Source organism: Humulus lupulus, chromosome 2 (genome assembly GCF_963169125.1).
Source record: "Humulus lupulus chromosome 2, drHumLupu1.1, whole genome shotgun sequence".
NCBI lineage: Eukaryota > Viridiplantae > Streptophyta > Magnoliopsida > Rosales > Cannabaceae > Humulus > Humulus lupulus.
The window spans coordinates 143,234,167-143,248,824 of record NC_084794.1 but is presented as its reverse complement, the minus strand read 5'-3'; the positions used below and the strand labels follow the sequence as shown (position 1 = coordinate 143,248,824).

Here is a 14,658-nt window from a genome sequence, read left to right as displayed (position 1 = left end):
CGGCTCACGGGTGCTCTGTGTTGCAAGTAAGGGCAAGGATAAAGTCGACTAGCCATGAGTACGGAGAGTGTGGGGGCGACGCGTACATGTTTGGCCTGCCCAACTGCTTTGGTTGGGGGCATTTTGAGAAATGGCTGTATTAAACTTTGTTTTTGATAATTAGTCATCTGTAAACATATTTTGAATTGTAAAAATTTTACAAACCTCGTTTTGGGATCCCGAATGTTAAACTCTTAAACTTTTAATGAAATAGAGTACTTTTAAAGATTACAGCCTTGACTTTTTGTTTAATCACACTTTTGTTCTAAAAACCTCGTTTAGCGAGTTAATTGCACATTTTAAACACACTTAGTAACGGCTCTAAGGTAGTAGGGCATTACAACTTGGTATCAGAGCGAGCCAAGGTTTATTGGTTCTGGAGATTGGTCGAACATGTACGCACGCTGCCATTGAAAAGCTTGACTCAAGGTTGATTGGTATGGTTGATTAATATACTTGAATATGTGTTTGAATGCCCTGTCTGCCTGCTTAGTTATAGAGAGCATGATGAATGAAATAACATATGCATGATGTCAGGGCATGGCCCGTTGTGTGCTATGTGCTATCTAGATGTTATTTGGATTGTTGATCTTGGTTTGTTGTTGAGATTGAGAGGTGGAATCGGATCTTGTTATCAAGCCTGATGAGCGGTGTCACTGATTGCAGGCATATAGTCGTAATGCCTCGGCAATCATTTAGACTCGGCAGCAGTCGGGCCGAGGATGACAATTAGGGTCAGGACCCTCCACCTGCCCCACAAACTGGCAACAGATATTAGGCGAAATGGAGGCTAGGTTGCAGAGAACAGAGGAAGAACTCCGTCAGATGAGGCAGCAGGCCCCTTCGCAGGTTACAGGGTTACCGATACAGTAGAATGTGGCGCTGGTGCCGGTTCAGCCTGTGGTTGAGAATAGATGGGAACCTTTGTATGAAAGATTCAGGAAGCAACAACCTCCTACCTTTGAGGGTGGATCAGACCCACTGCGGGCAGAGCAGTGGATGAATCTGATTTCCTTGATCTTAGACTTTATGAGGGTCGAAGGAAATGAAAGGGTAGCTTGTGCTAGCTACATGCTTAGAGAAGATGCCCGCATCTGGTGGGATGTAGTGAGTCAGTGGAGGAATGTTACAGTCATGACATGGGTGGAATTTAAGAATATCTTTAATGAGAAATACTACAGCATAACAGTTCGAGATCCACTGCTGGCCCGAAATTGGGAATCGGGGATTTAGCCATCACCTCCTTTCCCTTGTTTTGTTGGGACGACGAGCTGCCTACGGACTTCTTGGGTCCCATGTGGTCGCCTAGCAAACAAAAAGAAGAAATTTTAGAAGAAGGCGACCTAAAAATGGAGAAAAATCTGTGTTCCCTTGACATGAGCTGAGGTAAGCCCAGCCCGTGGAGAGTGAGACCACGCGATTCTATGAACACGCGCCTGTGCTCCCAACAGATCCCCGATTACTCGGAATTCGTGTGTTAGAAGGGTCAGGATAGAATTTTCCTTGGAAGAAAAGTTTCCATAGGCAAGAGAGGCAAAACCGCCTGTGAAGCGTGTCCCCTAAGCTACCCGGTTTTGCACCCAAAATACTGGATATTTTGAACGAGCGTGGCAAAAATCCTACCCAGAAAATTTCCCCAGAAAATGCACCCTATAAACCTTGCTTCTAAAAGGTTTCCTACCACAAATGATACCCTAACCTAAAAGGCTTTTACCCTTCATGCCCACAAAAAACCAACAAAACCCTGCATGTGGCTACAGTAAATATTTACCTAAGCTACAGTGAAAAATAATTTCAAAACATGCACGGTCAGGAGACTTACTGAATGGTCTGGTTAAGAAGAGGATGAAGGGATTGCCTGGGTTGGGGCTTCGTCGGAGTAGTTGATTCCAAAGCTTCGAAGGATTCCTTGCACCTGAACTTCTTGAGTGCTGGGAATGGCAACCGGAAAGAAGAGGGTTTCTTCTTTTGAAAATGAAGAGAGAAGAAGAGGAAAATTTCTGAAAAATTTCAAATGAACGGGTGGCCCATGTGTAAGGAGGCCACCCCTTTTATATACGTGAAGGGCCACGTGAGGAGGACCGTTGGATTGCCTTGATGTGGGATCCAAGGCCCTCCACTTGAAAGACTAAACGACGGCTGAGTATAGGCTAGGCCATTAAATGCGATTCTCGGAAGACGTACCGTCACCAACCACGATGTTCCACGTATTCGGCGCCTGCGTAGAATGTGGAATGTGAAGAGTTCATGGGGAAGCCTAAAAGCCCCTACTGTGGCCCTATGTGACTTCGTGTACCACGAGCAGGGGCTTGGGGGGCAAATGTACGCCCTGGTTTTCCCACGGGCTGTTAGCAAGCTGAGTTACGGCCTAATCATGAGATACGGCCTAATCATGTCGACCAAGTGGACAACCCCTGAAGACCAGAGCTGCCATTGAAAGATCCTACCCCCTCAGCTCGAGGTAACCTAAGGGTTCGCCAGGATCAGGCTGAGTTTGGACTCTGGAGGCCACAGGTCGAGGGAGGCATCCAGCTCGTAATACGAGCTAGAGTTGGAGGTTGTGACCATTTATAAAGTCAACCACGCAAGGTAAACGTGCATATATCAGACATCACGTGTCTGATTTATCCTTGACTTCTCGGACACGCAGCATGAACGTGCGTATTCAGACACCCACGACTGGGTTGGGCCGTGCGGCCCATTATCCCCTTACCTATTGATTAGACCACACTTATGTGTCAGGTTTTAGGAATTAATCATGAATGTCACAGAGTTGACATGATAGGTAAGAAGGTCACAGGATGACCTTCTTACCAACTCCCAGGTGCCCTCTCCTATAAATATGGAGACCCTGGGAGTTACAAAGGGTTGGATTCTATTATGTAAGAAATACCCTGTAAAAGAATACCAAGAATATAGCAATAATATTGACTGGTGGAGTAGAAGGATTTTAACCTTTGAACCACCTAAAAACGTAGTTGTGTCACCAGCCCATTTCTAAAAAGATCATTCATCTATTTCGGTTCAACATAAACACTAATCCCTTCCTCTTATTTTCTTAATTACCTGTTGGCGAAGAACCGCGTCAACAATTATCAAATGTAAAGAAATGGTTGGCTGAAAAATTCCAAATGAATGATTTGGCAGAAGCGAGCTATGTTCTAGGCATTAAAATTCTAAGAGATAGAAAGAACAAGCTCCTAGCACTTTCACAAGCAAATTATAATGATAAAGTGCTTGAAAGATTCTCGATGGAGAATTCCGAAAAGGGTCAATTGTCGACCAGACATGGAATTACTCTTTGCAAAGATCAGTGTCCAAAGACACCACAAGAGCAAGAGGATATGAGAAAGTATCCCTATGCATCAGTTGTAGGGAGCCTAATCTATGCAATGTTATGTACTAGACCTGACATATGTTATGCAATAGGGATTGTCAGTCGTTATCAATCAAATCCAGGTTTGGAACACTGGATTGCGGTGAAACATATTCTCAAGTATCTCAGGAGAACGAGAGACTATACACAAGTATATTCGGGTAGTGACCTCGAACCTACTGGAAACACTGACTCAGATTTTCAATCTGACAAGGATAGTAGAAAGTCTACTTCTGGGTCAGTATTCACTCTTGGTGGTGGAGCAGTTGTCTGGAAAAGCATTAAGCAATCCAGTATAGCTGACTCAACCATGGAAGCGAAATACATAGCAGCTTGTGAAGCAGCTAAAGAAGCAGTTTGGCTGAAAAAGTTCTACACAGATCTGGAAGTGGTTCCATAAGTGGAGAAACCACTTGTTCTTTACTGTGACAACAGTGGAGCAGTGGCTAATTCTAAAGAACCAAGAAGCCATAAGAGGGGAAAGCATATAGAGCGCAGATACCACTTGGTCAGAGAAATCGTACATAGAGGAGATGTGTCCATTCTGAAAATCGCATCAGAACACAACCTGGCAGACCCGTTCACGAAGACACTTCTTACAAAGAAATTCGAGGGTCATGTACGTAATATGGGATTGAGAGAAATGCCTCACTTGCTTTAAGTACAAGTGGGAGACTGTTAGGAGTGTGTCCTAAGAGCATGTAAAAGACATTTGTTATTTCTGTGTATAAATAAACACAATGGTTTATTATTATTGTTATATTTAGATTGTTAAATTATTGTTTGAATAATTTTGTAAATATCAGAAAAAATTCCATATTCATTATTGAGGATGCGATATTGTATTAGTATGAGAGAATTAAGATCACATGAATGAATAAAAATAGTCAACAACAACAATTTAAAGTTATGAAATTCTTTAATTGGAGTTGTAAGTACGATTTGCTGAGTATCATGATGATACAAATAGTCTATGTAACGCCCTAGTTACCCTAGAACAGTTACGGTGAACCGGAATTTTGACCCATTGCCTGAGTCCTTTGGTTAAAAACGTGTTATTAACAGGTTAAGGTGAAAACCACCAAAAAGGAAAGGATACGTTTTATTGATACATAAAACTGTTCATGGGCCCACAAGAACATTTACAAGTTATTTACATCTCAAAAAGGTCACTACTGTTCCAAAATTTCAAACCCCGCTGACCTAAGCAACAAAAATAGGGTAAACCCCCTAGCTCCTCTGAGAACTCCTTGGCCGTGGTGGTCAAGCGACCGCATATGTACACATCACCACTTAAGCTCTCCACTCAAGGCTGGGTGAGCTTTTCTTTTCCCTTACCTGCACCACATAGCACCCATGAGCCAAAGCTCAGCAAGAAAACATAGCATTATATGTAAACATCACCAAATGATTATCATTATAATCACAGAGCTCAAAGCTTTCAAACAGATGAGTGAAAATCACTTGAGGTTCTGATAAACCTTACTGAGTGACTGACAAGCAAGTCACAAATTCAAATGGAAGAGTGGCTGCTAGGTAAGCCACTAGCCTTCAATAGGTTCTGGTAAACCATACTGAGTGACTGACAAACATGACACTAACTCAAATGGAAGAGTGGCTGCTGGGTAAGCCACTAGCCTTCAAGCGCTTATAATATTCATCGAACTTGAGGTCAGTCTGGCATTAATGCTCTTTGAGTCATTCAATACAGAAAGTCGATTAGATCTAATCTTTATTGGCTTGCGTTGAACACGCTAAGGCCGTCTTGACTAATGAGTCAGCGCAATGTGACTAGTGCCCAGTACCACTGCCGAACCTGACTAATGAGTCATAGCTTCACAGTTGATACTAGCACCTTTGCCAAATCTGACTAATGAGTCAGTACCATGCACAAGTGAGCAACATTTTCTAAGTATTCCACAATCAATTCATGTCCACTTTTATACAACCAACATGCCTCATGAATAACCATGCATGTCACATTTGGGGTGTAGTTTTCTTCCCTCTGATTCGAGCTAGAATGAACAGAAGAACGACCCTTGAGAACGGTTTAGCTTTTAGTCCTTTAGTGGTTACCTAATCATAACACATTATAGGATACCATCAATAACATGATATTCAAAGGTTCTCAGACCAATAGCTAGCCTCCGAGAGATCAATCCAAACTAATCCAAGTAGTAGGGACACTCCCGAGGCCAAAAACTAGGTTCCCGGGGTCAAAACATGCAAATGGGCTCAACCCTGCACATGAGCCGCGGCCTCCAGAAAATCCAGAGGCAAGCGCCGCGGCGCCCAACACCAAGGGCCACGGTGCCCAGCGCAAACAGAACCTCCTCCCTCAACCTCGAGCTAGGGTCGCGACACCCAAGAACAGGGCCGCGGCCCCAACCCTGCGCCATTCCCAAATGCGTTTTCAACTTCTCAAAACCTCCAAAATCATACCTAAACATTCCCCAATCATCAAAACAAGGTTCCCAAGCTTCCCAATGCATCAAAACCCTCAAAACCCAAGGTTCAAACGAATCGAAAACTCAACAATTCACAAAGTCCAATTCAAAGCTTAGAAACTCTAAAAACTCAAAACTTTAAACTTAGATTACCTTCGATTAGGTTGTTTTTTGTCAAATCCTTCGGTCAAAAAGCTTCTAATCTTTCCTAGGATCGCTATGCCTCGATCCTCGCTCAATTCCGACTCCTAGAACTCGAGATTTCTTCAAATATGCTTCGGGTGGCAAAAATGAACTAACGAAGGAGAACGAGAGGTTTTCTAATCGTACGTTCTATCTGATAGCTACTTCAAGCTTAAGTAACCTCAAATAAAACCTAATGCTCGGGGTCCCGAAAACACCCCCGGGGATATTATAGTCAAAATCTCAAGAATTTCACCCTGATCTCAAATATTCCTAATTTATAATCAAATAAACATTCCTATTACCCCAAAATTGACCCCGTTATGACAAAACCGCTAATCCACTAAAAATGACCGTCTCATGCCGAATAGCTCGAATATATCTCCATAATAATGGAATCTCATTCACAAATCACATCATCCACCCAAATACACAAATTTACCCTCAATGGGCAAAATGATCAAAACAGCATCATTTTTCAAATGTGGACCACATGCATGCATATATCATCATATTATAATATAATTCACATAAACATGCATATATTCATTTAATGGCATAATTAAACAATTACGGCCCTCCCGGCCAACTAAACCGCCACTAAACCACATCGGAGAATTCGGGGCATTATAATTATCCCCTCCTTACTAAAATTTCGTCCTCGAAATTTACCTGAACAGCCAGTATACTGACACTACAAGAAAAAACAGTATTCATAACACTTAAAAACTGCTAACCGGGACTATTGATAACACTTCTGAAAATGCTAACATAGCCCCTGTTATTAAAAGTCCAGTCTTTTTTATAACAGTTTTTTAATGTTATGTTCGGTGTTATCTTAAACTATTCAATAACACATTTTTAGGTGCTATAATATTCAAATAATAACATTTAGATAGAGTTTTTGGTTATAAATTTGAAGTTTAATCTTGTACTTTTTTCATAACACTTTTCAACTGTTACATTTAATTATTTTAATAGCATTTTTAGTTTGTTATATTATATTAATCATAACGATTTGTTTCGCTTATAATATGTTTTTAAATCGTAACATATAGTAATAAAATTTTGTTACTTTAGTGTGGATAATATATTTTAAATTTTATTTTAATAAGTATACTTATATGGTTTTTTTTTAATTAAAAGATCTTCATTATTGTATTTTGATAAAAAAACACAAAATTAATCATAAAATGTAATTCTCAATAAATTGATAAACCATAAGTATTACATTAAAAAATAACTAATTCAAACCATGAATGTGTCTACTTCATAAGATATTAGTTCTAACTTAAGTTTGAAAGTATAACATAATCAAGTTTTATAATCTTGAACATTTTTTACTTCAAACTATAGTTTGGATGATGTTGTTGCTGCTGCTAATGCTATTGTTGCTGTTGTTGTAGCTGTTCTTCAGATTGTTGTGCTTGACTATGAACCCCAGATGGCGTACTAGTCCTTCGAGGGAACTTGTTCAAATTCTCTGAAAAATAAATAGCGAAAGATAAGCAGTCAGGTTTGGAGAGCTGATGCCACAAACCTAACATACAATAAGCCCCATTTAAATCATTACTGACTATAATCAACATGAACAAAACAGAATTCAGAAATCCAAATATAAATAAGCATAATAGAAAACAAAATGAAGATTCAAACAAAGCTTGGGAACAACTGCAAGATCAAAACTAAAATAAATAAATAATATAACAAGTGAATGCAAAGCCAATCCCATAACTATCATATAAACTATAACTTACCAAAGCTATAAATAAGAAAAGAGAATACAATGCAAATAAAATCAAACTTGTCAAACAACTTACTGCCATTAAAAGAATACAGTGAATGTATATATCAATATGTTTCAATATATTTGTATTTTACTGTTTTAACAAGTTAATAATGAGTTCATACAACCCTGTAAAGATAAGGCAGTAGAAGAGGTATAGAAGAAATTTCTGCTTGAGTTTCACATACAATAAATTCAGTATTCTAACACTTAAATTGTGTCTGAAGTTAGCATAGTATTATAACAAAAATAAAAGTAAGAGAAGTAATAAAATAGAATAACAAATTTAAGAAACATGAAAAATTTAAATTCTCATTTCACATACAAAAGGATCTCTAGCTCTCATATTATGTCATGGTGTCAGCCAAGGGTGATGAGGGTGCATCTAACCTTGTAAGAACCTTAGGAACTCCACTAGTATCCCTTGTTATCTGCAAACACCAATATAAAGGTTCAGGACATAGTTGGTACATACTCTTTCAGATATTTCAAAATCTAATGCAGGCATAAGAGAAGAGCAGCAATATTTATACTAGTTTTTTCAAATACAAAACAATATTTTTATGATTGAAACACACACAAAGTAATAAGAGAAGAGCAGCAAGAGCATATCCTCAAAAAAGGAATAAAAAGAAAATTAAAAAAAATTATAAATGATCCTACCTACTGAAGTAAAGAAAGTAAACACATATATTTAAAACTATTTGAAGAACAAGACACAAAGGAAATGAAGAAACAATTACATCATGTACACACCTGTAGTAGTACAGTTTTAAACAAAGTTGCTTGCCATGTTGAAAATTATTTTCCAATTCAAATAGAAAGGAAAACACAGATTCAAGCTTCATAAAAACTCATATACAAATTCAAAACATACTGAGTTTATAAAGAGAGCCAATATAAATATTAAAACTTGGTAATTTTCAATACCGAACGGTGTCGAGAAGAGAGGAATGGGCATCTGAAATAAGGATTGAGTCAAAACAGAGGGGCTTTCCACCTCACGTGCCATCTATTACTCTCCAATCAAGCAAACCACTCATTCTGAAGAACAAAAAAACTCAATCTGAATACTTTATTTTTTATGCTTATAGTGTCTCAAACCAAAGAATACAAAATGGATTATATTACTAAGCCAATGATACAGGAGAAGACAAAGCAGAAAACAAAACTAGGCTGCATAGCACACCACTATCAGAAACAAAATTCCCAAACTAGCAGCATGTATAGCATGTTGTAAACAGTAAACACAACTAGGATAAACAAACAAACTATATACAGAAACATAAAACACAAAAACTCTAAATCTAAAACCAATATAAAAAATAGAATACCCAAAGATGATGCCTAAGAATAATGGTACAAGTTTAATCATAAATGTGATAATAGACAAATAATAGGGACTTTAATTTAAATTACAACATCACCAAAAGATGAAATAAGACTTAGCAGGCTCTCATTAAGATCTCTTTTGAATAATAAACAAACTACTATTTTGGCATAATGAAGATTGAAAAAGAAAACAGGGACATACGCATAACCAAGAGTGGCTCTACTGATGAGCCCAAGAAGCAAAGAACCTTGAAACAGCATGCTTGGAACCTGCACCAGGTCTCCCGTGGCATCAGGATTAGATGAAAGCAGCAGACCAACAACAAACATTGAAAAGGACAATGCAACACCTGTAATGACACCTTAGAACAAATAATAAAACTTATCTCAAACTAACACTTAAACAATTAAACAAACTTTTATGAACAAAAACTAATTAAGAACAAGAAATTTTCAAACAGGTTCTTCAACACGCAGCAAGAACCAACACTTTCACAACATTTGTGCTCTCAAAAGTTTCTCTCTTAACACATAAAATCTCTTTGCTCTTTCTTGTATTCTTGCTCAGCTAAATGGACAAAAATACTAGCAAACTAAAGCATGAAGAAAAAAATAACAACTTTTCCTCAAAATTGGGTTAAAAGATGAGCAATATTTGCTGACAAGCCAATATTGCAAAACATGAAAAATGATCACCAATCACATAAATTTGACTTTCTTATAACAACACATTTATAAAAACCTCATTTCTCTTACAAGTTCTGTATGCAAGCCACCCTTTTGAAAAGATGGTAGAAGGCTAACTTGGACTAAAACAAGATACAGATGGCTTGAGAATGCCCAAAGAGGGTGATATGATATCTTTTATGAACACTTAATAGAAAGTAAGGAAAAAACACTAAGCAAGATACTTACCACTGAAACTGAAGTTACAAGGTCATACATCATTATCCCTGCATCTGCTAGAGCTACACTAGCGCATGAAATCACAACAGGCAAATCACCTACAACCAAAAAAGGATAAATCCAAAGAGCATGCTAATTACCTTGCTTTCTTGTATACTGAACAGGAGCTAAATTCTGACACGGAAAGACCAAATTGCACAAGAACATAATAAATGAATCTTTACATTTCTTGCTCTTCTTATAGTACTGCAAGAACCCATTTTTTCTATGATTGCAAATAGACATTAAATTTTTTTGTTAATATATAATCTCATCTAAGCATATATACTTATTCAAACAAAAAGTAAGATTCCTATATCCCAGACATCCTTCACATGCTGGCCAATTCCTATATCCCAGCTAACACTCAGCACAATGTGGCTCATCAAAACAATAACTTACAAGTGCAACAAAAAGAATCTTCGGTGCACAAGTAAAAATTCAAATCATGTATCAATAAGACATTATAAATAAACTATCATAGGTACTTAGTAATTGTACTTTATGAAAACTAAAATGTGAGAAAGGAAGCATCATACTGTGCCTAAGCATAACATGAGTTTGGAAACTCAAAACAATTATCAAACCCATAAATGTTGTAGAATAACCTCACTAAAGTCAAACCCGTCGAATAAACCACCGTCGCAAGCACCGTCGCACCCATGAGCGAGCCACGCCGTAGACCCACGAGTCAAGCCTCCCTGTCACACGACCCAAGCCATGGGCCTCCACCAGCTTGTTACACACCTGCAACAAACAGAGAGAAAGAAAGAAAGATTGAAAGATAGAGTAGTTCAGAGAGAAAGATAGAGCGAGAGAGAGTTACCGTTGAAGAATGATGTCGTCGCACTGTCCCTCTCCAAAGCTAGTTTCCGAGAGAAGCCCCTGCACACTTCCATTCACCCATCGACCATGTGAAAGAAATAGAGGGAGAAGAACAGAGAGAAAAGAGATCGAGAGCGAGTCGGAACGGTTAGGGCAGAGAGGTACCATTTGAAATTTTGGTAAGATATTCAACACCCATGAGCAAAGCAGCTATGTTCTCTCCAGGAGTTTCCAGCACACGAATGTGAGACTGCACAAGGATAGAACGATGTAAATGTTGCAATGTATTTAAACAGCAACTTCAAATCTTTGAGATTTGACAAGGAAACAATGTGATTGTATATTATCTTATTAAATCCCTTAAGCAGTGAATGTTGCAATGTATTTAAACAACAACTTCAAATCTTTGATATTTGACAAGGAAACAATGTGATTCCATATTATCTTATTAAATCCCTTAAGCAGTGCCTTATTGACACATTAAGCCTGTTCTACAACTAAATGAACCATAACTTACAGCCATAAGAGGATGGCCATTGAGATATAAATATAACAAAACGTGGTAAATACTAAGATCAAGAAAGTATAAAGGGAAAAAAGAAAAAAACTTGCCTTATAAAATGAAGTGAAAAACAAAGCCAAATTCTGAATAAAAGCCTGCAGAATAGGTAAGTTAAAAAACAAAAGACATTGCCAGAAATAAACAATTATTGAGCGAACACATAAAAAATGGTCTTCATTAAATTTTGAAGCGCCAAAAACAACTTTACCTGCTCTTCGCAGGAACCAATTGCATAAGCCTCAGGAATGTTTGTATTAAGAGGAATCATGGTCTGACCAAAAGGAAGAAAAAAATATATTAATAGCAACACAGGAACAAGACATACAATTAAATAAAAGAAAAAATTGGACAATGATGTGATGAGTAAGCCAACCAAAGATAGTACTACAATAAGCATTTCATTTCGGACCTACCTGTAACAGTTTCATGAATATGGTGTACATCTTAACGTACTGGGCATTGTAGAAATCTCCAAAATTAAGTGCTGCAACCTAAACACCAGTGCAGTGAACTATGAGAACCAGGCACAGTTTTGAAGCAACTCTTAACTAAATCAGCATACAAACACACCTCTGTCAAACACTGAAGAGTGAGATTCTGATACGATGGCATGGGGAAAAAATTCAGCAGCGTTTCAAGCTGTTACATAAACAAACACAATCAGAATTTTGCTCAAATGTACTTACTCTTTTAAGGAAGTTATTAAGTATTAAATTCAAAGGCAATACAACAACCATCTATCAAGCAAAGCACATACCAATGGAGACTCAAATATATATCCCAGGGGAATCCATGAGAGAAATGCGTGCAATGTGGAGAGTGTTGCACGTATAAGCTCAGTTCTTTGAGAGGCTGATAGTACATATAAGCATAGCTCATGAATGAGTTGAAATTCACTGCAACAACCAATCACATTATGTGTGAGAGATTGGAAAAATGCATAAACATATCATTATGGTAACATGTGACATGCCAATTAGAAAATAAAAGCCAAAAATATGATGACTATGAACTGGCAGTACGTGACTATCAGTAGTCCAAGATAAGTGATCAGATCACTTGACTTTGTGGTGGCAGTTCACCCGGAAGACAATGTATCAAAATATGTGTATAATAGTGAATAAAAATAACTTAAAAAGTGCATAATGACTTCTCATCAAAGGATATCTAAAAGAACTGTCCTTAATATATATATAATTATAAGCAAATGATAAGTCTACAAAAGGAAAAAAAAAAGAGCACTCATGGAACATTATAATATAAAACATGAAATGCATCCCAAAATGAAATTAAAATAAAAAAAACATAAATTATCTACCTGTTCAATGATTGTTTAAGCTCCTTTATCTTACTTTGAGTCATCTCTCCTCTTGAGAAATCAAACACCTCTTCACTTAGAAGCTGAAGAAAACATATTCAAGTAATTAGTGCCAACTAATTCTCAATAGTTTAAGAGAGAGAGAGAAACCTTCAATATAGCCATGCAATTCTCACAAATTGTTTCACTAGTTTTAGCAGCTGAAACAAGATCAGGAATAAAGCTTTGCCATCTTGCTGGCCAATCATGCTTCAAAATCTGTACATTAAACATAGAGGAAGCAAATTAGGGTTGATTATAGAACTTCAAACAGAGATCCAACTCACCAAACTAAGTAGAAAAAACAAATTTGTCAAAATGAGAAAGTTGCAGGTGGGGAAGGGAACACAAAACTATGTATTTAATTTTTTGATTTTATAGAACTTCTTGCAATAAAATAATCTCGTGGCCTTGAAATGTATAAAGAAACAAAAAATCAAACTAGACCCAAATTTTAATATGTTTTACATGATTTACATGATTTGGGATTTGCTTTTCTATGATGTAACTAGCTAGCAAGAAAAATTATAGTAGTTTACTACTACTACTATTACTAATTTCAAGTAAATTTAAAAAGTTTGTATTATCACAGAGAAAACTAATCCAAAATACAATTTAGATCCTTTACCAAATAGGTGGTGGATTTCTTGATGGCATCCTAGCTAAAATACCCACCAATCAAGTAATTTAAGAAATGGGATTTCTTGATGACATCCAATCAAACAACCTAATAGCTTTATCAACTTCTCCATGTTTAGAAAACCCATAATTATAGAACTCTAAAATATAACATCTAACTTAGAACTTTCATCAAACAGTTTTCTTGCTTCACTCAGAAACACACAAAAACAAAAATCATTAGCACATACTACAAATATGCAATCTGAATTCCAAAGTAAAAATCTTAGTAAAATGAAACTCATAAAATAGTTGGGAAACAGCCAAACTAGTCTTAAAATCAACTACGGTGGCAACAAATAATTCTGATGCTATGCAAAGCCAACATCTTTGAGCTAGATGATAGTTAATAAGTAGAAAATTAATTTTCATCTACTTGACAGTTTCAATCAAATCTCATCAGTCTCTCAGTATTTTTCTTACACAGAAACTGAGATAAAAATTATCTAGATGTGATTAAAAATAAGAAAAGGATTCCTTAAAAAAAAAAATAACTTACCATGCCTTTCATTAAGATCACTAATAGTTGTCTTTTTGTCTAATTCTAATCAAGAGTCCAGTATTACAGTATATCTATAGACAATGAAGCTCAGGGAGGAGGTTTAAGCTCAGTATTACAGTATATCTATATTCGCTCAACTCTATAGACAGATGTAACTCATAAAAGTATATCTCAGAAACAGTATTACATGTATATACCTGAGCGAATATAGAGTTGACTTCAGAAATTTATTCAAAAAAAATCTTAATAAATGAAGACCTGATGCCGTGAGATACTGAGGTGTTGTGCCTAGTGCTTGCTGCCATCTGGCTTTTGTGAAGCTTTGAGGTGTCCTTCCGAATTGATGCCATGACTAGTGAGGTGAGCTACCTTGAAGACCTGGTGTCATGAGAATGCCTCTTGCTTTTTGTCTTTCATAAACCGAAAATCTTGGACTCTTGGAATATTTCTGTACACAACAAAAATAGCACAGAAATTTTTTAAAACAAAATTGTACTTAGAATAGTATTCAAAATATGAAAACTAACAACGGCTTCGAGTACTTGAACTAATTAAGGAAACGTTTCCATTGGTAGTCTTGAAAACAAAATCAAAACCAGACAAGAACAGAACAGAACAGAACATTG

At 37.0% G+C, this 14,658-nt stretch overlaps 2 protein-coding genes across 3 annotated transcripts; both read right to left on the bottom strand.

Moving 5' to 3' along the window:
* Positions 1-8,818: 8,818 nt before the first annotated feature.
* LOC133818594 (probable zinc metalloprotease EGY1, chloroplastic) lies at positions 8,819-11,637 on the bottom strand. Its single transcript, XM_062251557.1, has 5 exons — positions 11,546-11,637; positions 11,099-11,183; positions 10,079-10,167; positions 9,366-9,433; positions 8,819-8,875 (listed from the first exon to the last, which is right to left on the bottom strand). Exons 2-5 carry the CDS (start codon positions 11,130-11,132, stop codon positions 8,833-8,835), a joined length of 234 nt encoding a protein of 77 aa, XP_062107541.1. The 5' UTR covers positions 11,133-11,183; positions 11,546-11,637; the 3' UTR covers positions 8,819-8,832.
* On the bottom strand, positions 11,637-14,313 carry LOC133818593 (protein EXPORTIN 1B-like). 2 transcript variants are annotated; one of them, XM_062251556.1, is made up of 7 exons: positions 14,291-14,313; positions 12,990-13,071; positions 12,814-12,896; positions 12,253-12,391; positions 12,066-12,134; positions 11,909-11,986; positions 11,637-11,766 (listed from the first exon to the last, which is right to left on the bottom strand). In XM_062251556.1, the coding sequence occupies exons 2-7, from the start codon at positions 13,059-13,061 to the stop codon at positions 11,641-11,643; spliced, it is 567 nt and encodes a 188-aa protein (XP_062107540.1). In that variant the 5' UTR covers positions 13,062-13,071; positions 14,291-14,313; the 3' UTR covers positions 11,637-11,640. The 2 variants fall into 2 exon arrangements, with proteins under 2 accessions (XP_062107540.1, XP_062107539.1); XM_062251555.1 differs by lacking the exon at positions 14,291-14,313 and adding an exon at positions 14,030-14,056 and having other exon boundaries at positions 12,964-13,071.
* Between the last annotated feature and the right edge of the window lie 345 nt (positions 14,314-14,658).